The 25526-nt window shown below is 42.5% G+C and overlaps 3 protein-coding genes across 3 annotated transcripts in view; 1 reads left to right on the forward strand and 2 right to left on the reverse strand.

Annotated features, from left to right (window-relative positions):
- nat8l (N-acetyltransferase 8-like) overlaps positions 1 to 8645 on the reverse strand; it is a 29833-nt gene extending 21188 nt beyond the window's left edge. Inside the window, exons 1-2 of the mRNA XM_026162316.1 lie at positions 8303 to 8645; positions 739 to 2889 (exon numbers count right to left, since the gene is read on the reverse strand). Of these exons, the coding sequence (XP_026018101.1) occupies positions 739 to 1042 (304 nt within the window). The 5' untranslated portion in view covers positions 1043 to 2889; positions 8303 to 8645. The remainder of the gene's footprint in view (positions 1 to 738; positions 2890 to 8302) is intronic.
- Positions 8646 to 14538: 5893 nt separating this feature from the next.
- LOC113013549 (uncharacterized) lies at positions 14539 to 15426 on the forward strand. The gene is made up of 2 exons (XM_026154556.1): positions 14539 to 14667; positions 14780 to 15426. The coding sequence occupies exons 1-2, from the start codon at positions 14580 to 14582 to the stop codon at positions 15424 to 15426; spliced, it is 735 nt and encodes a 244-aa protein (XP_026010341.1). The 5' UTR covers positions 14539 to 14579.
- Positions 15427 to 20070: 4644 nt separating this feature from the next.
- Positions 20071 to 25264, reverse strand: nicol1 (NELL2 interacting cell ontogeny regulator 1). Its single transcript, XM_026162336.1, has 4 exons — positions 25150 to 25264; positions 24802 to 24945; positions 23823 to 23911; positions 20071 to 20998 (listed from the first exon to the last, which is right to left on the reverse strand). The coding sequence occupies exons 2-4, from the start codon at positions 24911 to 24913 to the stop codon at positions 20927 to 20929; spliced, it is 273 nt and encodes a 90-aa protein (XP_026018121.1). The 5' UTR covers positions 24914 to 24945; positions 25150 to 25264; the 3' UTR covers positions 20071 to 20926.
- Positions 25265 to 25526: the final 262 nt, after the last annotated feature.

The raw sequence follows: 25526 nt of genomic DNA on the forward strand, positions 1-25526 counted from the left end.
AAGGATCGAGACAAATATCCAAACAACAAAAAGAGGGGGGTATGTGAAGCAGATTTCATGCGATTTTTTATTCTTTAATGTGCGTAACCGTACATGTTGTGACGCAAGACGCGTTTACCTAAACCGGCAACATCAACAAAAAGCCAAACGAGATGTGGCGCATTGACTGCTGTGTAGGGGCGGAGGTGGTGGTGGTGACGAGGCGGCGACTGGGGGGGAGTGCGTGCGTGCGTGTTCATGTGTGTTTGTGTGTATTTGGCGGCGCGGCGGGGGAGTGCTTTTTGGGTACGTGCGCGCACCCTCTGGGCCAATCCTCAAATTCATTCAGTCATTCATTGAAGCACCGGCATGTCATCACATCGGTTAAACACATGCACCATGCCGCCTGCCATGCCTTTTGTTGGCGTGTAGGAGCAGCGTGGCCGGTGTGGCACAGTATGAGGCGGCTGCTGCTGCTGCTGCAGCAACAGCCTTTTTCTCAACTTAACTGCACATCGCCCACAGAGCCACGACAACAAAGAAGCATCAGATTTCTGCATGATTTTGAAGGCAAGTTCCTCAAAGGAATCGCTTCAGGGCGCAGACCTAATAAAAACGCGCAACAGCGACATTTACCTGCGCACATGAATCCATGTTAGAGGTTACATTTGAAGTTTTTGAGATGCGTATGACCAGAAAAAAAAGTTGGTCTGAAACACACATAAGCTGCACGGCACACGGAAGTGTGAGGGTACTTACTTGTCAGAAGAACGTATAAAAACTGTGTCTTGGGCTGCTGCCAGAGCCCCCTAAAAGCTGTGTTGGGTATCCTCTCCATAATACCCTCGTAAAAGATGCGGCGTACCTCCTTTTGATCCCCGCGCTCAAACTCGCGGATAAAAACCACGTCTTTCCTCACATCCTTGGCCTCGGCGGGGTTCAGAGGCGTGCTGGACGGAGGAGAGCTCCACAGGATCGACTCTTTTTTGGTCCCATGTATAGCATCGTGTTCATCCGCAACAATTTTAGTCTCGCAAACCATTTTGGGAGACGAACAATGCATGCAACTGGCCGCAAGAAGAAGAAGGAAAAAAAAGTGCAGTTCGGAGAGAGGGAGGGGGAAAAAGAGTGGGTAGTAATGATAGTGGGGGAAAAATGGATGATTCGTGAGATTTTCTTAAAAAACAGCGAAACGATGGAGGGGGGGTAAGACGAAAGGGGGATGTTCTGCTGCAACCCTGAGCGTTTCCGAAGACCAAGACTTGCCGGTGTAAATCGAGCGGTATTTATAAGCGAGCAGGGCGGGTAGATTCGGGTTCACGGGGTTGGGGTGGTCCTCCGGCTGCACAGATTGGTAGAGGCAGTGCGCTGTTAGATGCTGATGGACGAGGGAGGAGGGAGGCTCGCTCATTCCCTCCGCATCTGAGCAGGCTTATGTATGTGTGCCAGAGAAGTGTGTATTTTGAGAAAGTGGGCCCGCGACGAGGAGGGGAGGGGGTGCGATGGCGAGATTGCGTAGAGAGGCTGCTTCTGAGCAGTTCTGTCTTCGTGCTGTCTTACAATGAGGAGGATCCCCGATTTTGTGATATACAGTGGCTGCGAGAGATGCAGCACAAAGGCGCAAGGTAAAGCGGGGGCGATGCGTAAAACAGGAGGAAATCCTAGCAGAGGGGAGAGTGCAGATCAGAGGGAGAGATGGAGGAAATAAAACTCCTGTGGGATTTATGAAGTTAAAGGGTGACTGTAGCCGCTTAAAGTAATAAATCTGTGGCAAAAAATGAAAGACTCTTAAGCTGGCGTCACCGTTGCTGTTGCGCAGATAGGAGGCTGCTGTGATAATAAAGGGATGGGGAAATGCCCTGATGTGATACGGAAGCATCAATATCCTCAGAGATTCAACAATAAAGTGTGAAATCAGCTGCCGGTCAGCCTAACGCCCGGCGGCGGCTCTCAGTGGGCTGTGTGCAGCCTCCTCTGCCGGTTGACTGACAGCTCTGCTGCACTGCAGTGATTCCTCCACAGCTTCCCTCCGCTTTGTCGCCCAGCTCCTGTCATACATCACCCCCAACATGGACATCGTGTCTCGGCTTACTGCGCATTTGTAACCTGCCATTAACCGATTTGCCGCCGAGTCGTCGCGCATCAACATCGGCGGCAGTGCCGGCTTTACGCGCGTCCGTGGCAGCTGTGATGAGGATGATGATGGTGATGCTTGGTCTGCTCCTTTGTTGTCCCCCCCCACAGCACTCCCTGTGTGTGACTGCGATGGTTATTGTGCAGAATCAGCAAAAAGTTTTATTTAGGCGGTTTCTGAACAATGATTAGACTAAAAAGTGTCACCACCTATTAGAGGAGGCAAAAAACCCACTGAGAACATATGATGATGTCGTACACTCTAAAAGTATAACATCCATTCCTTATATTAGTATAAACATTACTGGGCATCACCAAACTATTTCCTGGTGTCCTGGCGAGCCTTTCTCGCGCTATCATCAGTAAAAGTTGAAGCTCAGCGGACGTGGAAGATTTATTTTGGCTCTCAGCTCGCAGCTCTTTGTAGAGCCACAGTCGCATACTCAAAGCAAACTAGTTTGAACTGGATCGTCAGCGGCAACCTGCTATTGATAAAGCTGCATCCACCCCCACTCCCTCCTCTTTAAGGTGTCCCTCCTCCTCCTCTGCTGCTCTCTGGGTGGGAGGAGGAGGAGGAGGAGGACAGGTGGATATCCTGCAGAGTCACAAAGTCTGCTCGGTCCGGACGTTTGCTCTGCAAACATGCGAGAGATGATTTTTCTTTGCACCAGCATCTCCTCTGCAGCGGCTCTCACTGTGCGGGTGGAGGATGCTCTGGGCATGCGCAGTGCTTCTCTTTTTTTTTCCGCTTTTTTCCGGTAGTGCTGCCTTCAGGTGCTGTAGGCAAAGGTAGAAGTTGTAAACACAACATATGCGACACCGTCAAAGTTAAAGAACATAATAAAGATCCGTGTTTATGATCTTTATAAATCTTCTGTTTCATTTCATCCGCTCACTTTGAAGACCCACTGCAATGCAGTTTGTCTGGTTTACTGCCTGCTTTCTATTTTTTGTTTAAATATCTTCACATTAAAAATCAAGAAACACAAAAGTGCAGCAGTAAATGCTGTGTTTTGCATGCACATTAATAACTGCACTGTGCAGTCAGACCTGTAATGAGAGCAGCAGGTGTGTGCTCTGAGGGGGCTCTAATAATGCTCTCAAGACAAAGTTTTAATTGAATGTCCAAAGAAGACTTAAAGGAAATTCATCATTTCAAATAGTCTTTCCACGAGGTCAGAAGTTTAACTGAGACATCGAGCATTGATCAATGAGGTGCAGGTTACAAAGTCTTCTTTTATGAAACATTTCCAAAATGCTACAAAAAAAAAACAAAAATCATCCATGCATTCTTTTCTGCTTATCCCTTCAGGGTCGCGGGGGTGGGCGGAGCCTATCCCAAAAAATTTCATCCATCCATCCATCCATCCGCTTCCGCTTATCCATTTCAGGGTCGCGGGGGTGGGCGGAGCCTATCCCAAAAAATTTCAGTAGTTACAAAATTAAAACAAAATTAGCACACGATAAAATGTTCAGTTTAATCTTAAACGTGCCAGTTAGAGAGGTATGAACCCTTCTGGTTGCATTACGTGGTCCCCAGATGATGAACCCTGCAGTTTTAGTGACCTCATCACATCTCCTGTGCCATCCAACCAAAATATCAAATTTGACGACCATGCTAACAGCAGAATGGATGTTCACAGGCAATAATCCAGTAATCGAAGTAGGAATTCATATCAAAATTGAAGTTTTTAAATTGATTTTTCTGTGTGATAATTAGCACTGCTGCGTCAGAGCAGCAAGGTTCCTGGTTCTGCCTGGTATGTTCACCATGAGCTTGTGTAGGTTCTCTCTGGGTACTCCAACTTCCTGGAGATGCAAAAGCAGACGTGTTTGGACAGATGGAGTTGAACTGAAAGCAAGAAGTTTATTTAGGCTGAAGGGGGATGATCCAGTGAAGGCAAAATATCACGTGACCAGGACGTGTAGGAGTGAATAGTTGTGCACCTGTCAGTGTTAACTCTGTGATAGACTGGCAACCTATCCTGGACGTACCCGCCTCTTGCCCTATGAAAGCTGGGATAACCTCCAGCACCCTGTGACTCTGAGTAGAATAGTCATAATAAAATAGATGGATGGTGGGAATGTGAAACCTTAAACGGTTAAACTTGTTTTTAGAATCCTTGTAAAGAAATTTATCCTAAATTTATAAACCACAATTTGTGACTTTCTGCTGATGTTCTCTGAACATTTTTAGATCTAATTTTATCCAGTTGCGTTACTGTTTATATTCCCCTGTAGTGTGTGAGTGATCTGTGGGTGGGGTGTGGGTGGTGTCTATGGGCAGTCACACTGCTGTTTGTTGAACTGTCAACATAACAGATCCAGACACACAATAAAAATAGCAGCTAACAATTGTTCTTCTCAGTAAAGTTTTCACAATTATCTCACTCGGAATTAACGATTTGCACCAAGCTTCACTCTAATACAGTTTTTCAGCCCTGCATTATTTGTCATGCACAGTTGCAGCTACTGCAGATTGTATTTTCCCTGGAGTCAGCTTCACAGATGAAGGCATCACGTATGTATCCGTCCTTGTAAGTGCATGGAGGTGTCTGAAGCGCTTATCCTTAATATTTAGTCTCCTTCCTTGTGCTTAGTGTTCATGTAAAATATATGAATACATTTGTCTCTGGAAAACTACACTGAACAAAAATATAAACGCAACACCTTTGTTACTGCTCCCATTCCCCATGGGATGGACGTAGAGACCTAAAATTCAGTCCAGATACACAATATAACCATCCCTCCCAAACAGTGGTCACAAATCAGTCCAAATGTGTGGTAGTGGGCACATCTGCTATATTGAGATAATCCATCCCACCTCACAGGTGTGCCACATCAGGATGCTGATATGACATCATGAGTAGTGCACAGGTGTACCTCAGACTGCCCACAACAAAAGGCCACCCTGGAATGTGCAGTTTTGTCTCACAGCAAAATGCCACAGATGCCACAAGCAATGAGGGAGCGTGCAACTGGCATGCTGACAGCAGGAATGTCAACCAGATCTGTCGCCCGTGCATTGAATGTTCATTTCTCAACCATAAGCCGTCTCCACAGGCGTTTCCGAGAATATGGCAGCACATCCAACCGGCCTCACAACCGCAGACCTCGTGTAACCACACCAGCCCAGGACCTCCACATCCAGCAGGTTCACCTCCAAGATCGTCTGAGACCAGCCACCCAGACAGCTGCTGGAACAATTGGTTTGCACAACCAAACAATTTCTGCACAAACTGTCAGAAACCGTCTCAGGGATGCTCAACTGCATGCCCGTCGTCCTCATCGGGGTCTTGACCTGACTCCAGCTCGTCGCCGTAACAGACTTGTGTGGGCAAATGCTCACATTCGATGGCGTCTGGCACGTTGGAGAGGTGTGCGCTTCACGGATGAATCATGGTTCACATTGTTCAGGGCAGATGGCAGCTGAGAATGTCCCAGTTCTTGCATGGCCAGCATACTCACCGGACATGTCACCCATTGAGCATGTTCGGGATGTGCTTGACCGGCGTATACGACAGCGTGTACCAGTTCCCACGAATATCCAACAACCTCGCACAGCCATTGAAGTGGAGTGGACCAACATTCCACAGGCCACAATTGACAATCTGATAGACTCCATGCGACGATGTGTTGCACTGCATGAGGCAAATGGTGGTCACACCAGATACTGACCGGTTCTGGGTCCCCAGACCCCCAATAGCGCAAAAAACTGCACATTCCAGGGTGGCCTTTTGTTGTGGGCAGTCTGAGGTACACCTGTGCACTACTCATGATGTCAGATCAGCATCCTGATGTGGCACACCTGTGAGGTGGGATGGATTATCTCAATATAGCAGATGTGCCCACTACCACACATTTGGACTGATTTGTGACCACTGTTTGGGAGGGATGGTTATATTGTGTATCTGGACTGAATTTTAGGTCTCTACGTCCATCCCATGGGGAATGGGAGCAGTAACAAAGGTGTTGCGTTTATATTTTTGTTCAGTGTAGATTGTGCATTCACCTGAGCACTAACAGTGTATTTGAATGGTTCAAATACTGAATACTGGAGGTTTAGTTAATATCTCTGTTCTGTTCAGGCCCCTAACATCCTCCTCTGCCACACCAACCCTCTATGCCCTCCTCCACTGCATCCATGAATCTCCTCTGAGGTCTTCCTCATTTCCACCTTCAACACCCTTTGTTCAGTACATCCACCACCCCTCTCTCAGCCTTCCCATTCAACCCGTGCCAACCCTCTGAGACACTCATTTCTCTCTCTCCAAACAAGTTTAACATCTTCAACTAAACCAGCCTTCCTTTCACTCTTGCTGTGATTTTTCTGCCATAAATCACCCCTGAAGCTTGACTCCCAACCTGCACTTCTCTCTTTGCGGCCCATTGCTGTGCATGGTTGACTCCAGTTGTTTAGACTTTGAATGTTTTCATAGCAGATCATATTTTTGAGCCATCGACCTCTAGGTTACGGGTGCAGCACACTTCCACTGCAAAACTCTGCTACACCCACTTTTACCAGCACACTAAAAGTCCCGTTTTTTTCAACCAGGAGGAAAAACAAAGCCGTCCTCAGGGAGGTTAAAAATGCAGCTTTAGCCATTTTTTATTGTTAACATCACTTACTTATTCTAATAAGGTGATCCAGAAAATTGAGATTGCCAGACTTTTAGTCTAAGCATGTAAATGTTAGTAAAGTCAACAACAAAAGTCCTCAAAAGCTGAGAAAATTCAAAAATGTATTGAATTGTGTTGCAGAAATTTTAAGTTTTCTCTACATTTCCATCATTATTTAAAGCTTCACCTTCAGGTCAACACAAATGTCACTTTTAAAATACATTTCTGTCTTTTGCGGCTGGTGCGCTGTGCAACACAAAACAGCAACATGCTGACTGTGACCTTCAAATGCCATCGCACAATTCAGCGTTTTCATCAAAGGAACAGCACGGCTTTGCTTCAGGAACAGAGGCAACCTATGGATTAGAATTCATCTGAGGTCGAGCGCCACAGAGAGCTGAAAGCCCGAAACGTGTCGAACGATGTCTCTGCACAGCGATGTGGCTTTGAGCTCACAGCATCTGCTCTCTTCCTTAAGCTGTTTGTGCCACGAGTGAGTCTGGGTGGACTTTCAGTGGTGCAGGTAAATCTATCAGACACTGCTGCTACAAAGTGCTGCGGCTTAGATGTAAAGTGAATTCAACTTTAATGCTCGTGTTAAAGGCTTTTCTGTCAACGTTTAACGCTTCGTACGGACTCTCAGAAGTCAAACGTAGCTCGGTGTTCACTTGTAAACTATTTCCCAATCCCATATTTTATATCACTCTTATAAATAATAATAATAATTAGCATTCTTCTACCTTAAAGAAAAACTAACCCATCCACTTAATCAGGATATTAAACTTTGGATTAAACTATTAGACTAAATTGCTTCTGACTGGCTGAAAGTCCCACATATTGTTCCAATAATCTCGAATGTGACCTCTGAGTCTGTGCTTCCTTGCAGCTGAGGAAACCCCCTCCTCCTCCAAAGGTCGCACCATGCCGCTGCTCCTGCCGTGACCTCTGACTCCCCTTTCTTTTGGCTACTGGGTCAGACTGGCGGCACTCTTCTCACAAGTTTAAGGCTGAAGCACATTTCCCACAGAGGCCGCATCGACCATGAAACTGATAGACTTGTATGTTAAACTCTGAAATGTGAGTTTGTCAGTTTCATAAAGCCGTGCGTACACAGGCTGCTCTTTCACAGATCTTTTTAAAATTGTGTTTATGAGCCTGATTTGCTTCAAATGGATGTGAATGGACGCCTCGAGTTATTAGAGAAATTAAGACATCATGAGAGGTAAAGTGAAACTCGGCACACGCGGGGGTGAAAGAGACTCTTTTTAATGACCTTAAAATGTGCTGCTGAATGTGAGACGTAATGAAGATGGAGTGTTTATGGTTAGGTGCACACCCACGCATTTTTCACCTGCATGGTGTACCCAGGAAGGAAATCCTATAAATGTCAGAGACATTAACAGGATATAGGAAAGCCCTGATTCCAAGAATATTTCCTTATTAGTGAACCAAACAGTGCTTTAAACTAACTAAATACATTTACTCAAGTACTCTACTTAAGTACAAATTTGAGTTCTTTTCTTCTTCTAACCCATTTTCACTCCTGCTCCACACACAGTGTTTCACTTACCATTTAAATAACGTCGAGATTTCTGCACGAAAAGATTAAAAATGTGACCTGGAGCGCTTCAGATAAAGTTTCCCAGTACTTTACTGGTCAAACTGGTAATAATCTACAGACAAAATCATCAAAAAACCAGCCACGGACACTTTTCTGCACTGATTATCTTACAACATGTGGCACTAAATGAGGGAACCTCGCTGCCACACACTCGGTTTGGTTTAGTCTTGTGTTCCGTTTTGATTAATTCATGCTTTTGTTTGAGGTGTATGTGAGATATTAACCACGCCCACGTGGGTGTGGAGAGTCTCCTCTTGGTCCGGCTGCCAGCTATTTGGAGTTGATTATTGGAGCGAGATAATTGGTGTGGGCTTGGAGGAAGACCAAGAAAGGAACTTTGAAGCGTTACTTGAGGAGTTTGTCCTACAGTTCTGTCAGAGAGGCTGTAGAAGCAGGGCTCAGTGAGCTTTGTTGAGCTTGAGCTGGAATGAATTTGGCTTTCTTATATATTTTTTTTATCTGCTTCGCTTATGCAGAACCAGTAATCTGGTTGGGAGACTTTTAGTTGAAAGTCATCTGAAGGAGCCACGTTTTCACCGATTCTTTTCTTTACAGAATGCTAGTGCAACATAAAGTCTGTGCTGTTAACCGTTCTCTTTGACAAATCTTACAGAGATCGCTCTGAAAAGGAGAAAATATCCAGTGAGCAGCAGTTCTGCCTTGTTGTTGTTAGAGGAGAATAAACAGACTGTTTCAGCTGATAAGAAGTCAGTAGTAACTCGACCACATTTTACAGCACACATATGCAGAAGAGCGTCTCTGAATGCAAATGACCTCCACAGACACTAGATCTCAGTCACGTCAACATGAACCAAACTCTCTGAGCAATGTTTCCAGCACCTTGTTGAATTTGTGCCATGAAGAATTAAAGCAGCTCAGCAGGGGAAAATGATCCCACCTGGTACTAGCAAGGTGTACCTAATAAAATTACCAGTGAAAGCAGTTTAACCTGATCTGGCTTGCAGTTTTAGTAACGTGGGTTTTAGGGGAAGGATGAATTTTTAACAAGCAAAATGATGGAAAGTTTTAATCAAGGAAGCATCCAATTAAACCGGCTTTGAGGATGTTGAAGGGAGACGTGTGTCCAGGACGATTTCTCCTTAAATTCAGAGGAAATAATTCAGATTTATGCTCCCGGGACCAAGTGTCGATATTATCCACCCTGCAGAGCAAATTATCTATCCGTGCCGTACAGTATGTGCTTACAATATTGATGGAGGACAAGTTCGGTGCTCTAAACTTAGAGTGTAAAAAGGTCTGTGTGTTTCAGGCATCTGTGCGTGTGCTGGGCTCTGTGAGTGAGCTCTTACCAGAGGCCTGTCTCCCTCTTGTGGTTGTGGGTCAAAGGCTGGAGCTATGAAGTTCTTTAGGGACAAACAAGGCATTAGATCGTGTAGGAAACACAACGTTTCATTGCCAAGATGTCCTGAGAAAATCTCACACAGCTGCTCTGAATAATGACACTTTTAATTCGACCACACAGCTCAGTAAAAATTAATTCAAATAACAAAAGGCCACATAAGATGTAGTCGACTCTACTGAACCTGAAAGTTGGGAAATTCTTTTATTACAGCAATCCAAAAACACGAAACACATTAAATAAAACACATAGAAAAAATAAAATTAAAAAAATTGAACTGAAAATAAAATAAGGAGACTCAGCGAGTGAAAGCAAGTAAAAGAAAACACATGAACAACAAAAAACGTTGTTAAAAGCTGGATGTAGGAAAAAGTAACTTGTGTTTTATGTTTCTTTGTTACATGTCTTGCTGTAAAGTGAAGGCCGGCCTCACGCTTCTGTAACATTTCAGTTTCAGTCTTCAGAACAGATGCAAAAAAACTGGTCTCACTGCTTTGTGTTTTTAACACATCACTAGCGGCAAAAGTGGCTTTAGAAACAGTGAACGCTGCAGTAGCACTTGTGCTTTTCATTAGTCAGCAGAAGACTGTGGGCTGCATCTCATCACACGTTGTTAACTTGGTGCTAGCAAGCAGAAAAGGAGTTAAATTACTAAACACAAACAGCAGCTGTTGAAAGGCACTGAGGGATGAGTGTATTAAGTTCAGTTGTACTGTACGGTCAGGGCAAAGGCTCTGGCAGTGCCACACGTTTTGTTGTTTACACACTTTGCTGATTCCTTTTTTATTTAGTTTACGTTTCTATGTTATTGTAAAAAAAAAAAAAATCATTAGTTTCAAAGACTTATGAACAAAGATGGAGCAGCCAGGCAGAAGGAGAAGAACTCAGAGAAGATTCATGGATGCAGTGAAGGAGGACATGTAGAGGGTTGGTGTGGCAGAGGAGGAAGCTGATAGGGATGAGGACTGAAAACATCTTCAAACACTGGTTTCTTCCAGTGTTTCAGGAGCAACTTAGCAACAGTCTGGCCATTTTCAAGCATGATGGAGCGCCGTGTCACGATGCACAGACAGTAACTAAGAGGCCTGGACAGTAAATGGTAAGTATTTATATAGCGCTTTACTAGTCCCTAAGGACCCCAAAGCGCTTTACATATGCAGTCATCCACCGATTCACACACACACATTCACACACTGGTGATGGCAAGCTACATTGTAGCCACAGCCACCCTGGGGCGCACTGACAGAGGCGAGGCTGCCGGACACTGGCGCCACCGGGCCCTCTGACCACCACCAGTAGGCAACGGGTGAAGTGTCTTGCCCAAGGACACAATGACCGAGACTGTCCAAGCCGGGGCTCGAACCGGCAACCTTCTGATTACAAGGCGAACTCCCAACTCTTGAGCCACGATCGCCCCTGGACAGTATCAAATTAATATTTTGGATTCATGGACAAAAAAACTTACTTGAAGGACTGATAAGGCAAGAATGGATCACCGTCAGTCACATCCCCCACCCCCCATCCTAAAAGAAAAGTATGGTGTAAAATGTCATATGTAAGAATGTGTCTGCTTGTCATGCATTTAGTTTATAACAAGCACATCTTCCTTTATGATAAATGATAATAATAAATAAACCTTTAACTTTATATATTTCAGTTGCATTTTACTCAAAATTACTGCTTCAAGCTAAATAAAGGTGAAGAATTTTTTGGGGGGGGGTTAGAAGGATTTGATCTTTGTGCCAATAAAAGTCTTTAAAACTTGTGAAATGTTTAAACTGTTCTTTGCTTTATAAAAATGTAGAAAACCCTCTGAATAAAAAAAATGAAAGGCCAAATTTGCGACACTCCCAAAGCTTTGTTGCCATGACTGTAGAGTTTAGTGTGACACAGTAAACTGTAAAAACGCTGTGTTTTCATCAGAGAGCTGTTGCTATGATCATTATTAAAGTAATTCTTAGTGCACCCGAGAGGCTCTAAAAATCTCTAACACCTTCCAGGAATATAATTCAGACCGAAACAGCATCACTGAGTTTTCCCTCTGGAGGTGGATTAACACCTTGGTGAGCGTGTCAGCAGAAAGTGAGCAGTGCATGCTTCACACTGACACGGTTTGTCTCTGAGCTGGATTTCCATCAGATCTGAGGGCGTACCTACTCTAACTCATTAAATGTAGACGAGCCGTGTAAAAGGAATTCGGCATGTTTTCACTTCAGGTTCTGAGCATCTGTTTGGTTTTTTGTTAACACTTGCACATTAAAACTGTACAGATTACGACAGCTGTATTACAGATTCTGTGGTAAGAAAAGATTCAGGAGTTTAATGAATTCTACAGAATAGTAACAAAGATGGTGGGAATCTGTAGTAACCCGTACCAATCATACAGATATAGAACAAAACAACATGGAAGGTCCTAGTTCCTATTTATTTCTATATATTTAGTGGGAACATGGAATCTCATGCTGCATCTTTTGCTTTTAGAAATAAATGTCTTCCTGCCCTGTGACAGATAGAACTCCACAGCATCTTATTAACGTGGAAGTCGAAGTCTGAGCTGCTTTAATTTTTCCATCGTTTTCGTGTCATCATCAGGTTGATGCTGAGTGCTCCTGTAGTCCTGATGCTCTGTGTAGATCAAACAGACAGTAACAGTGGACTGAAAGTGTAAAGCAGTTTCTCTACAACCTTCTACAAAGCTACATATCTGCACTTGACCCTCCGCGCTGTGTTAAAGCGCTTGGAGCATATTGTGTCACGTAACTTGCAAAACATGAGAAAACATTTCACTGGATGGGACATTTCCCTGTTGTAAGAAGACATCTATTATCCAAATATACTTAGCAGAACAAAGAGTAAATATTTGTTAACAATATTTGTTTCGGATTATTTGCCTCGCCCCCGGGTCTCAGTGAAAGCAGAAGAGCCGTTGAAAAAGAAGAGTCGGGAAACTTCTCATAGAAAAAAGATATTTCCTGCCACATAAAGATCAGGCGTGGATTGACTCTTCATTCTGTGCATAAATAACATTCAAAGCGTTCAACAGTCTGTCATCTTATCAAGAGTCTACAGATGTGATCAAGGTCCTGACTGTAGTCATCAAAACTAATCGTGTTTAATCTGAAACATTTCACACAGATGTCTGGAGAGATTTCAGTCAGTTTATCCGTTTATAACAGTGATCTTCTTGGGTCAAACCTGTGGGCCTTTCTGTGTGCAGTTTGCATGTTTTCCATGTGCTTTCAGCTGACTCCTAAACCTGCTTCTCTTTGATCGATGGGCTACATGTCCATGTTGTACCGCACCTATCTCCCAGTGTCTTCTGGGATAAGGTCCTGGCCCCACATAGGCATGGGACATCTTTAGCCCTCCTCCCTATTACACACATTTAGAAAATGTCCCACATTTTGTTTGACTCTCTTATCTGCAGGACAGACTTGACTGAAGTCCATCTTTTATTCACTAGATGTAAAAGAAAACCTGTCATCATGAATGACGTGTCACAAAGTCACAAGACTTGGAATACGATGAAAACACAAATAAATCTCTGGGGAAAAAAAACGAAATACAGAATTTGTAACACATGTTTGTCCCACATAAGCGTTCACTCTGTCCCACATTTAGCGTGTTGGGATCTTGTTGCTTTAACCCACACTGTCTGTTCTGATAGAGACAAAGTGATCTTGACATTTCTTTATTTTTTGCTGCTTGAATGATGAAGATTCTGGGTTTGAATCTGCTCCTCTCCGCGCACCTCTGCGTCCTATCAGAGTCTGAAAACGTACACGTATCATAGATAGACTCACCTCAGTGAACTGGATAGATGTCATTAGTCAAAGGTCAAGGTAACGAGTGCCAGAGTAAAGGTTCTTACAGGCTAAAACTAAACAACATATAAATTAAATATGTTCTATCAGGACCCAGTAAAAAAAACATTCAAACATATTTAGCAAAAAAAAGAAATGTAAATATTTATTTTTCCTCTCGTGTATTTGCCTTGCCCTCTGGGCTCAGCAAAGGTAAGCTGAAAGTTGGAACACCTGCAACAGTGAGATCATTAAAAAATTCCTGAACTAGCAAGTAAACCAGAATCATACATTTGGTGTTGTTGATGCTTACTTAGCCTGAGATTAACTGAAACTAAAGCTAAAAAGAAAAAAAAAGAAAAACTAGACACAAGAAAAAGAAAACTGAAACACTGCAGTGTGCTCACTACATTAACAGCAACAAAAAACAGTATTATGCAGGACTTTTTCTTTAAAGTTTAGTGAGATTTATCAACACAACCAGTCTGAGGAGGCATTAATGTAAGATGTTTATGTCTACGTACTGTACTCTTGCCTTAATAAATATGCCTCCTTTACATGATGAATCAAAGTTATCATAAAGGTTATCACACCCACAAAAAAACTCAAACTAAATTAAATGGAGAAAACAAAAAACACGTGAATCTAAAGCTCTGCTGCAGAGGGCTTCAGCCCACTTTCACCTCTGAGTGTCCATCTGATCAGTGTTTGAAGTTTATTGATGATGTTACTGTGTTTCTCTGCACTGCATGTGAGCACGAGGTGCAGCAGATACCTCGGAGTACTCCTTGTGACCAAAAGAGGCGTAGAAACTTTTCATTGGACGAGCTTTTCTCTAAAGTAACAGGACAAACAAATGCACGCCTCAGAAGAGTATATAACTGAAGTCAGACAGTCAGAAAACATCTAACACCTTAACTTCTGCTTCTACTCAGCGACTGACACAGAGTAAAGGTGAGTGTAGTTCCTTCATTTCTCCCACTAAATCAGGTGTTAAATATTTAAAGAGCGTTTGGGTGCATTTTTGTAAAGTGTTGAAGTTTCTGGGTTTTGTTTTTAGAAAATGAAGGTCCAAGACTTGTTCATGGGTTTTGCTCTTGTTGCTCTGACCAGTGCAGCACCGATAGAGGACAAAGCTGTATATGATGAAGGTAAGGGATTATTTAAAGCAGAAATTTACTAAGGTGCAGGTCTAAACTTAGAGCTGTTTGAGTGCCTGTCATTTACTAACAGATGTCATCACTCCCACACCTTCTGATTCAGCAGAGTACAACCCTGAAGACTTCGACATAGATCCTACACAATATGAGAAACTCTTACAGAATGTGCAGAGTTACGGCAAAGTTCTGGGCATATCCTTTGACTACGGTGAGCTCCTGGGGACAGAGTTGGAGAATGAAACATTCCTGGCTGCAGGACTCGGGGTTGATGTGTCTGTTGGTGGACTCCTTGGAGATGAGGCGGCCCTGGGTGAAGGCTTTGGAGATGTGAAGTCTCTGGCCACAACCTTTGGATATGCAGAACTCCTAGACACTGAGTTGGGAAGTGACACACTTCTAGTTGCAGGACTTGGGCTTGAGATGTCTGGTGGTGCCCTGGGTGAAGATTTTGGAGATGATGACATACTTCTGGCAGCAGCTCTTGGGGATGAGCCCCTCGGCGCAACCTACGGATATGAAGAGCTCCTGGGCTCAGAGTCTGGAAATGAGACACTTCTGGCTGCCGGACTCAGGGTTGAGATGTCTGTTGGTGCACTCCTTGGAGATGAGGCGGCCCTGGCCAACGGGGAACTCCTGAATGTCAGTGAAGAAGATGAGAAACTCATGGAGATCGCTTTGGAAAACCTCAGTCTTGAAGATGTGCTGAAAGCAGCAGGTTCTGACGGTGAAATCAGACCTGATGCTGAATGAGCTGAGAGAAATGAATCCCTCGCTGCACACTGCCTGTATGTCTCAGTATACTTCTCACACTCTTCAAACTTTTTGTTTCCATCATAAAGGGAAAAGATCATAAAGCAAAATAACATTTAATCTCAAGAGAACGTAATCTGCAGTTCACCAAGTGAAGAATGTGATGCTCTGTCATGTTTTTGTAGCTTACATGTTAACATGTATGTTTATCTGCTCTTTCTCTGCAGCTCTCCAGGCTCGTGGCTTCATCATGGTCATGATCCATATAAGGCAAATGAAGTGCATTAACTGAGGCACTGTCTCAAACATAAGGGACAGTAAAAATGTTTTGAAATGAAATAAAAATATTGGTCTCAGTTTCAAGATTAATGTTCTCTTTGTTTTTATTCTTTGTGTGTCTGTGTGTGTGTGTATATGAATCTTATTATAATACATCTCAAAAGCCTGCAGAGATTTTGCGAGCAATGTATTTTCTGTTGCTTAACTAAATTTTCATTTAATTTTCATTTATAAATGACGTGAATTTGATCAGCAGAATCAGTTTTTTACATTCCCATAACAGCATAAACATGCAGGTAAAATGTTCTTCATTCTGCATTTAGAGCTTTCGAGTAACTATTGCCTGAACCACGCAGTGAGCAAACAACTGTTGGGTGACTTTACTTAAATAAAGTATTCAAATAAGAATAAATGTAAATATTGTAAGGCAAGAAATTACTGGGCAAAGATTTTATGCGTAGATTAATTTTTAGATTTTGTTCTATTTAGCTTTAATGTAATTTACAGACTTCAGATGCCAACAAGTTCATCTGACATGGTTTGTTTTCAATGACATGGTCTTCTTTTTTTCTTTTTTTTAATCAAGTTAATATGTTCAGGTTTAGTGAAAAAGGATATTAGTCACTGAATGAATTATTTTCCAAAAGGTAAATTATGTAATTCATTGTTTTTAACAAATTTGATTGTTTAGTTTTGATTGATTGTTTGATTGAAGCTGGGAAATGTTGAAAGAAGAACTGGACTTGTTTGTGTGTCACATGATATCTTCTAACTGGTGGACAAAGTGGCTTTCGCCAACAAAGCTGACAAACGGAAGCAGGATTTGGAGGATTTCGCAAAGAAAATGTTTTGGAAGATGTGTACTGTGGCATTTGCACAATCTAACATCTCAGTGTTGGTGTTGTTCATACATTATCAGAATAACATTGGTCCAGAATCAGTGACCCAACTGTCCAATGATGTTCATTTATTCAGTTAGCATTAGCCAAGAAGTTAGCTAATGTTATTGTAAGCTATAACTAGCAAACCAACATAAGTAACTTAAATTTGGCAAACAGCAAACCGAACCTGGCAATATAGTCATTATAATGTATAAATTAATAAAAAACAAAACCAATAGCTAACAAAGCTATGACACCACAGTGGGCACAGTGAGGCTTGATACAGATATCGGTGCAAATTAGTGCAATGAAAAGTTAGTTGTACTAGCTTTTCACTACTTTCTAAAAGTTTTTAAAGTCTTCTTTGTTTATATTGACTTTTGAAAACATTTTATGTTTAATAATATAGTGAAAATCTCATCACCAACACCGGATCCCTCGCAAACAAAACGGAGGAGCTACAATCAGAGATTTACTACATTCCCCATTTCGTGGTACATGTACAGTGACAATAAAGGGCTATTCTATTCTTCTATTCTTCTCTAAAATTGAGCCTTTCCCTCATTGTTAGTATTTCCAGGTTTATAGAGTCATAAAATAACACAATATCCCCTCTGTAGAAACTTTTCACTCTAAGATGTCAAATCATTTAAACAAGAATTTTGAGCTTGATGTTTTTAGGTTTTTAATTTGCCATCTTTTTGAGCTCTAGTCTGAATAAATATGACAAATTAGTACAACTTTCTGAGATTTGGCTTCAAAAATAATGATCTAAGTAATCATCTGGGAGAGCTTCATTGTCTGTCTTTCACCTGTAGTATCATTAAGCAGAGCTGCACTTTGCTTCTTTCTTTGTCACATACATTACCTGCCTGCCTATCTATCCTCAGTGACTTTATAAAACACATAGTACATGACTGAATTATAAACCTCCATGCTTCACATTCATCCTGCCTACTGGTATGCTAAATTCTGGTATGCTAAATAAGTCCCACGGTCACGCAAGGTGAGGAAACTTTTGTGGCAAAGTCAAAGCAATGCCCAAGTATAAAAGAGGGATAAAAGCCAGAGAAAATCCAGAGGATTTTGCTTGCTTGCCCCCCGTCAAAGAATTTCAAACAGCTGGTTCAATGATTCAGGCAGCTTTTCCCGGAGCAGATAAAAGAGAGCTCTGTGGAGAGAGCAAGCCAGCGAGTGAGTAAGAGCGAGAGAGGAAGAAAGTGGAGGCTGCTTGACAACAAGAAGTGAGAGTGATTCAGCGTAAACTCAGCATCCCTGCATGCCTGAAGCTCAATCACTCAAACCAGTAAAAGCCTGACGGGGTGAAGCTGCCTCAGCAGGATGTTTCAGTTGCCTGTGATTGTGTGTGCTGTGGTGCAGTATGAGAGGATTTGCCTCCATTGTGCCCTGCGGTGCGCCGTGATGCCTCAGGCCTGCGACTCCTGCCAGGTGACTGCGGGCACTCCGTGAGCCAACGTAGCTCCTCGGTTTTCCTCTTTCTGTATCTTTTTACAGATTTCAGCCCATCTCATTTATAGATGAGGGGACTACAGAGTGCTGCATCACTGCGACACAGCTGGCAGTCCTTCTTTACTTAGGGCTCCTCCTGCTGGTAGAGATGTGGCACCTACAACAGTAATCCCTGTTGCAAATAAATAGAAAAAAATGTTAGTAATGTAGGAGGAGATGAAGTCAGCTAAAAAAGCACGACCTTTGGCATCTTTGAGAGCCGCATATCAGGTCATTCCATATTTAATCTTTTATCGATCTTCTACTGAGGAAAAGATCGTTTGACAAAGTCTAGACAACATCTAATACGTTTTACAGGGATATGTGTGATCCCCAAGCTCAAGTCCTCTAGCAGAGGCCTGGGTTCTGCACAGTATCATAGATGTTCCTAAAACTGCACTCCTCTTGACGGAGACCTCTGATGTTGTGCTGGGTCTGCTGGAGTTACAGCTCCTTTAATGCTCCTTTGACCACTGGAACCACTTTGGACTTTAACTTCCACATCTGCTCCAGTTCTCAGAAAGCTGATTCTGTTCATCTGGATGAAGCGTTTTCAGTAATAGAAATTTTTCGTCACTCAGCCAAATAAAATACTGAGATGAGGGCCCAAAGACTGAAGTGACACAACATTTCAACTTCGTCCAGATGAACAAAATAACCTTTCTGGAGCAGCTTTACCTGGATGATTGAGAATGCTTCAAGATATCTGCCTCTGGTACGTCTCTGTTTTCTCATGCCCCTTTTTCCTGATCTTGCTGTCCGCTGGGATTGCCACAACTATCACAACTGCTTCTGCTCCTTGTCAACCACCATTATGTCTGGTTGGTTGGCCAACAGCTACTTGTCTGTCTGGAGGCTGAAGTACCTGAGGACCTTAGCCGTGTTGATCTCAGCCAGGTACATATGGGGCACAGATGTTCCTGTACTCTATCCTAGCCACTTGGTTATGTCATCCAATGAACACTGCTGCTACTATATGCCCGACTGTCTCTATGGTGTCTTTGCACAGTCTGTAACTTGGATCGGCTGTGATAGCTGTGTGCTGGCCTCTGTGGATCTGGAGCCCTCTTGGGGCTTGTTTATGTACTGTCATGGACTAGCCACTGGTAGGGTTTCTTTAGTCTGTCACTTGTACATCACATGGCAAGGCTTGATCTTGCACAATACTTCTTCATCCTTACCACCATCCCTGTCTGCTATCAGCTGCCTGAAGCACTCTTGCAGCAGCTCATCTCAGGGACACGCTTCCCGATGTATTCATGCTGGTTGTTTCATCCTGGATCATGGCACTGGCACTCCACTTTTTTGTTGCTCACAGAGCTGCAGGGTCCTGGATTTGGATGAAAGCCTCCATGCATGGAAAGGAATTTTCACATCTGGATATCTCCTCCTTTGGTTAGCTTATCATGACATCTGTGTAGCTGATGACTGCTGGACATGTGGGCTGATGGCTTGGGACCTAAAGGCACATTTTAGTGTCTTTTTTATCTTTGGTGATTTTGGGGGATTCTTCCTCTGTGTTGAACTCTGCTGTCATTTGCTTTCCCATTCCAACCAAACAGCATTCTAGCTCCCCATTGGGCCATTTGATGGAGAACACAGAGGTGGTTCTCTACAACCACTGTGTTGGTTGATTTTCACACCATCTCTCTCTTTGGATGGCCAGTGTTAAGCAAAGGGGACAACAAAAGGTGGTATATGTCAAAGAAACAGGACCCAAGGTTTCCCAGCAGAACATTGTCCAAACACCCCAGAAGAGCTGCATCACAGTTTGGTCAAATTCTTACACTTGCACATGTTCCCTCCTAACACCTCAACTTTGAGGAAAAAATGTCACCAATGGGTGCTATGATGACGAGATGATGAATGTTATTAGCTGTCAGCAGTCATACTGTTAATGCCTGACTGGTGAGCTGCATGACCAAGAAGCAATGAAAATAACTGAATGGACTGTAATTCATTAGAATACAAGCAGTAAAGGTCATTCATTGTTTTTATTTAAAGGTGCAACAATAAGACAGTGAATGGGGCTCATTGTGACATAAATACGCTGTTTATTAACAAGCAACAGTAAGACAGTTACTATTTCTACTTCCATGTTCCCTGCTGCAGGTCTGTTCACCCCTCCCTCCCCTGCTTATGACTCCTCCGTTCCACATACCCGTCTACATGTACATAATCTATACATACAATCGATATTAACAACAGGTTAAATAAAAGTGCTGAAAATTCATGCTACAGTGCTGTGCTAAATCAAGACCTACGAGTCCCCTTTTGCAAAGAGGTAAAACTTCATTTCTTTACAAACGTTTCATTTGTAAACCTCCCAAACAATTCCTTTGAATCAGTCAATTACTGTCAGATTCCTAATAATAATTTAACTAACCGAAATCTAATGTTGAGCCGTTGAATGAACTCTGTGTGATGCTACAGTTCAATGTGTGTAAACCTTAACCTCGTACAAGACATTCAACAAGTTTACAGATACGTACCACATCCTATCCACATTATACAGTCGAAAAAGTCCAAAAATGTTTACGCTTTATAGGAGACACATGAGAGCGGCTGTCAGTGAAAACAATCTAAGTTCACAGGTGTCTGATACACCATGTCAGCGGTATAAAAGTCATCCCAGATAAGGCAGAACGAAAGCATGCCTCGTGACTTTAAATCAGAGCTTCACTGAACAGTGACATGAGAGAAAACAAAATAAAGTGCCTATTGTGTGAATATGCAAAGATGAGAGCTGCTGTACATGAGCAGAGGTTCTGGACAGAGTTGTTTTTGAAGTGTGTCGAGGTGCTGTTAGAGCGGGACGTGTCCTCAGGAGCTCAGCGCAGCGAGTTGGTGGGCATACAGTCACACAGAGCCCTCCTCTCCGTCCTCAGCACCAGCGTCTCTGTCTGCAGCAGGAAACAAACAAACAAAAAAACCACAACATTTTACTACATTAAATATCAGGTTTCTGACCTGTTGTCTTCATCAGCTGCAAAATGTTCTAAAAAAATCAAATATTAAAACGTTTCATTTAAAGCATTTGATATGTTTCTATGTTCTATTGTGAATAATTGCACAGTATCCCAGTTTACTTCGATTAGGGTTTGTATTTCCCTGTGATATTTTGATACAATTATAATTTTACAGTTTAAGTTTTAACCATAGATGCTGCCACGGGATTTTTATTACATGACAGCTTTTTCAAACCTTGCAGATTTAAACAAATATAAGCCACAACATCATGACTGCAAATAAAACATAAACATCAACATAAAAGAAAACTGAATAAAGAGGTTTAACCGAATTACAAAGAATTTCTAAGGTTTACAAAGTGCTTACTGTCCATGTCTTGCACATCGTTTTTTATTCTGCTAGTCTGTAACTCTGCAGTTCAGTAGCTTATTGGAGGCTGGAAGGAACAATAGCTTCAGGCAGTTTGTTTTGCACTTTGGCCCTCCTGAGTCTTCTTCCTGATGGCAGAGGTTTGCCTTGAGAGGAAAGATGTGCAGTGTGCTTTGTTGCTTGTTCTGTAACAGCATGCTCACACGGGCTCTGTAAGGCCCGTACTCGTATTCCCATGACCTTCATGGCTGTTTTATCCAAGCCTGCTGTTAAGTTGCCAAACCATTGCAATTCCATATTTAATAAGGACGCTCTCTAGCATCAGCAAGCTCTGAATCACTGCTGCAGGCTTGCACACAGATTATTGATGTGTATCTGCCAACAGCTAAATATTTATATGAGGACGGCTGACAGTTATTGAGTGGATTCTGATGAGCACTGGTTCATGATCAATAACTATTTTCTCTGATTTAGTGATGCTTGGAATCAGACGATTAGTTTCACACCATTTTGATGAAGTTGTTCAATCTCATCATGGTACACAGAAGAATCCACGAGTGTCAAACATAATCAGCCCGGCATGGACTCCAATCCGAGGAGGAGAGCATACATTTTGGAATTTTAAATTATATTTTAATAGGTTTTGCAGCTTCTCCTGATACTACACCAAAGTAATTAAGTAATATAAATATTTTAAAAAAACAAACAAATTGCAATAAACTCTACACATTTCTGTTTTCTACAATGTGTCTACAATAAAAAACAACATGCTATTTTCAGTGAAGTAACAGAAACTTTCTGTTTTCTTTCAAACCTCACTCTGTGAGGTATCTCACTCGGTTTTCAGAGAACTGGGGTTACATTAGTAACCGAACATTTTTCTTTAATCTTACATTTATATCTTACAGTTTAAATCATGCTGACACACTTCTTTCATTACTACAGCAGCATTTCTTTATCATGTAGAAAAAACTAAGAAATACTGTTGAACTTGCCCGTCGTTATACTTTTGATGTTTCATGGTCAGGAATAATGTGTCAACGTGTAGACAGATGATCCCTGTGAGCTAACAGTTCATGTTTCAGGCTGCCCTAAACTTTCATCTTCGTCAACATTTTTAGTCTTGGCTCTGTATGAAATCAAAAAGGGATTACTCCTGATGTGGTCCTCTCAGGCACAGAGCAGCCCCGCCCACCTGCTGTTTAAACGTTTTGTTTGCGATGGGCAGCCAATCAGATACAGAGCTACTCTAGTTCTAAGAACACAGCTGAAAACATCATAATGGATGCTGCTTAATCCACAGTCATATTAATATTAGTCATATTAGGATATGTTCTCCTACAGCAACTTGTGCACAGTGTAAAGTGTCATGCCACTTTCTCTCGCTCCGTTTCCTCCAGCCTCTCTGTGCGCCTGTGTTTGACTACAGGAGTGGAGTGAGGTGCGTGGGATGTCGGGTCACCAGCTGCCGCTCAGCACTTCCTGCCATAAATAAATCGTACCAGCTCCAGCACGCTGCCTGATCGTAGACTGTTCACTAGGTTGAGCACAGTTCTGCACATCTTACACCTCCTCTCTGTCTCCAGCCTCTACCTTCCTCCTCCTTCCACTCAGCTTTAGACTCTCCTCCTAGACCTTTCCCTTCATTTCCATTTGGACCAATCCATTTACCCCCCCCCCCCCCTTCCTGGCAACTGGCCATGCTGTTTGGGTCACAGTGGCTGGATCTAACTTATCTCCTTGTCTGTCAGAGTAATCGAGGGGTGCAGCGATTGTTTTCAGTCGCATTAACCTTCATTTCTTGGGTCCACACAATTAAATTATATAAACAGAGAATAAAAGTCATATCAGCTGATCCAAAAGCAGGTATGTGTGCCCTGAATTGAAATCAGTACTACAGTTCACACGTAAGCTCGGTGTGCTTGGAGTTAAAGTGTAAAATGTACAAATTCCAAAAATATTTCACAACAATCCAAACTATAGCGACAAAAAAAAAAATCCCTATTCTTTGCAGCACAGGAATTTATAGGCACAGGTATTATGACTGCTCTTTGGCACAGTGATGGGAGTGTGTGGGTGTCTGAGGTCATTTGGAAAATGAAGCACAGCAATCTCTAAAAGCTGCGCTCCACAATTTTCATATCTAAAAACCAGGAAATAAATGAAAAAGGACTAACCCTGCGCTAAAATGCAGATGTAGACATTAACATATACTAAAACGTACCACATAATGTCACATTTACTATATAACAATATGGGAACTGATAGAAGCAGTTGCCACCCCACCACAAAGGCTCATGAAGATCAGTTATTTTATGAAATACATCAGCTGGTGCATGAATCTCTGCAGTAGCCTCTAGAATGAAAAGGAAATTAGAGAGGACTTACCCTGGCATCTAGGTTGAAAGCGGTCTTCTTTAGATCTTGCAGCGCCCTCTGCATAAACTCAAAGGCATGACAGTCCACACACGGGCGACCTGGAAACAGCAGAAATGAGTTCAGAAACAAAGGCAGCGGCGTGAGATACCAAGTTAGTACAGAGCCAGTATCACCGATACTTCTAAATGCAAATGATGTAGGTGGGAGTAGCATGCCGTGATTTATGAGGTGAATGTATCACTGATAATGATAATGTGAATGCAATTCAATGACCTCTAAATGACTGTGAATCTTGCTTTTTTCACTTTTTCATTAACACAACAGAACACACACTCATGGTTTTTCACATTTTGAGCCTGGATTTTTTTTGTATGTGTGCATGACTGGAAAGCATCAAATTAGACTCCAATTTAATGCTGATTTGGTGTGTTCTTGTGGCTGCAGACGTAAACTATAAAGTGTATTGAGTAGAAGTAGAGAATCAGTGACCTGACCCAGAGTCATCATTTACAAAAAGGAACCATAAATCTTATTAATGAGATTAGTCTGTAGCAGAAAGCGACTGACTGCTGTGCTTTGTCATCTTTGAATTGATCATTTATTTGAAGAAACAAATATTTTAAACAAATATACAGAATTTAGCTTTGTGGAAGTGTTCATCTAGATTTTTTTTCTCATCTAGCTTTTAATTTACAAACAACATAATCAAGCTTTTCTACCTGAGCATCCATGAAGTCACACTTATGTATATTTTCCTTCTAACCTGCTCGGTATGTGTGCCTTTAAGCAGCAGTGGAGGCCCAGTTTCATGATCCAAGCGTACATTAATTAAGATGACCTACAATTCCCTCAACAGCACCCCTGTGAGACCTGCAGTCATTAGACTGTGGAAAGATCACCGTGGCGGACACATACTCGTCTAAAACATCTCAAAACTTGTACTCAACAGGCGGAGGGAAAAATTTATCTAATTTTTAAATCCACCTACTTTCGGCAGGGATGACAGTCCCCGTCTCATGATCCGCATCAGCTGCCCCGACACAGACGAGCTGCAGCGCCAGCAGCAGCACCACTGCCTGCACATACCCGCTGGAAGCCATGGCGACGGTGCGATCACTTACTCACCTCTGATCTGGAGAGTACAATTAGGCAAAATGTATAAATTAAAGGGCAGAAAATGTCCTACACGGCCGTCAGCCAATCAAATGAGGGGGAAAATGATGGGCTTTGTTCAGATAATGCTCCAGTTTCCAACCAGTAAATGTTTGTATGTGTTTAAAAGCTCAGCCCGCACAGAGTAATTACCGCTTATCTGACCACCTGCACGGTAACCTACCGTCAATCGGCCGATGATGGTTTGCAGATCGCCAGATGAGCGCAAGATGCCCACCGAGTACTGTTGTATGGAGATTAAATTAGTGCGCATGCGTGTTGGTTGGCTGAAATTTTCTCCAGGGGCCTCGAAAACGAGACTTCCGGTGACAGCACTTAAAAAAATAAAAGCCTTGATGGGCAGTTTACCCGTAGAGTTTATTGATGGGTAGGTCATGCATTCATTAACAGGATAACAGACAGAGAGCTCGAGAGAGCAATATTTACTTAAAAACTCAATGTAAAAAGCAGTATAGTTATTATTATTAAAGATACCTAATTTGATTACCTACATTTTAGAGATCAATACTGCATTTTGTTCCGTAAATTGAGTGCAGTATA

Source organism: Astatotilapia calliptera, chromosome 3 (genome assembly GCF_900246225.1).
Source record: "Astatotilapia calliptera chromosome 3, fAstCal1.2, whole genome shotgun sequence".
NCBI lineage: Eukaryota > Metazoa > Chordata > Actinopteri > Cichliformes > Cichlidae > Astatotilapia > Astatotilapia calliptera.

What these genes read in the sequence shown, in the direction of transcription:
- nicol1 (XM_026162336.1), bottom strand. Translation starts at nt 24,913, where the DNA reads ATGGCTTCCAGCGGGTATGTGCAGGCAGTGGTGCTGCTGCTGGCGCTG. An exon ending in GACTGTCATCCCTGCCGAAA is followed by an intron (nt 23,912 to 24,801) that starts GTAGGTGGATTT and finishes TGCTGTTTCCAG; the next exon opens with GTCGCCCGTGTGTGGACTGT. An exon ending in CTTTCAACCTAGATGCCAGG is followed by an intron (nt 20,999 to 23,822) that starts GTAAGTCCTCTC and finishes TTCCTGCTGCAG; the next exon opens with ACAGAGACGCTGGTGCTGAG.
- LOC113013549 (XM_026154556.1), top strand. Translation starts at nt 14,580, where the DNA reads ATGAAGGTCCAAGACTTGTTCATGGGTTTTGCTCTTGTTGCTCTGACC. An exon ending in CAAAGCTGTATATGATGAAG is followed by an intron (nt 14,668 to 14,779) that starts GTAAGGGATTAT and finishes CTTCTGATTCAG; the next exon opens with CAGAGTACAACCCTGAAGAC.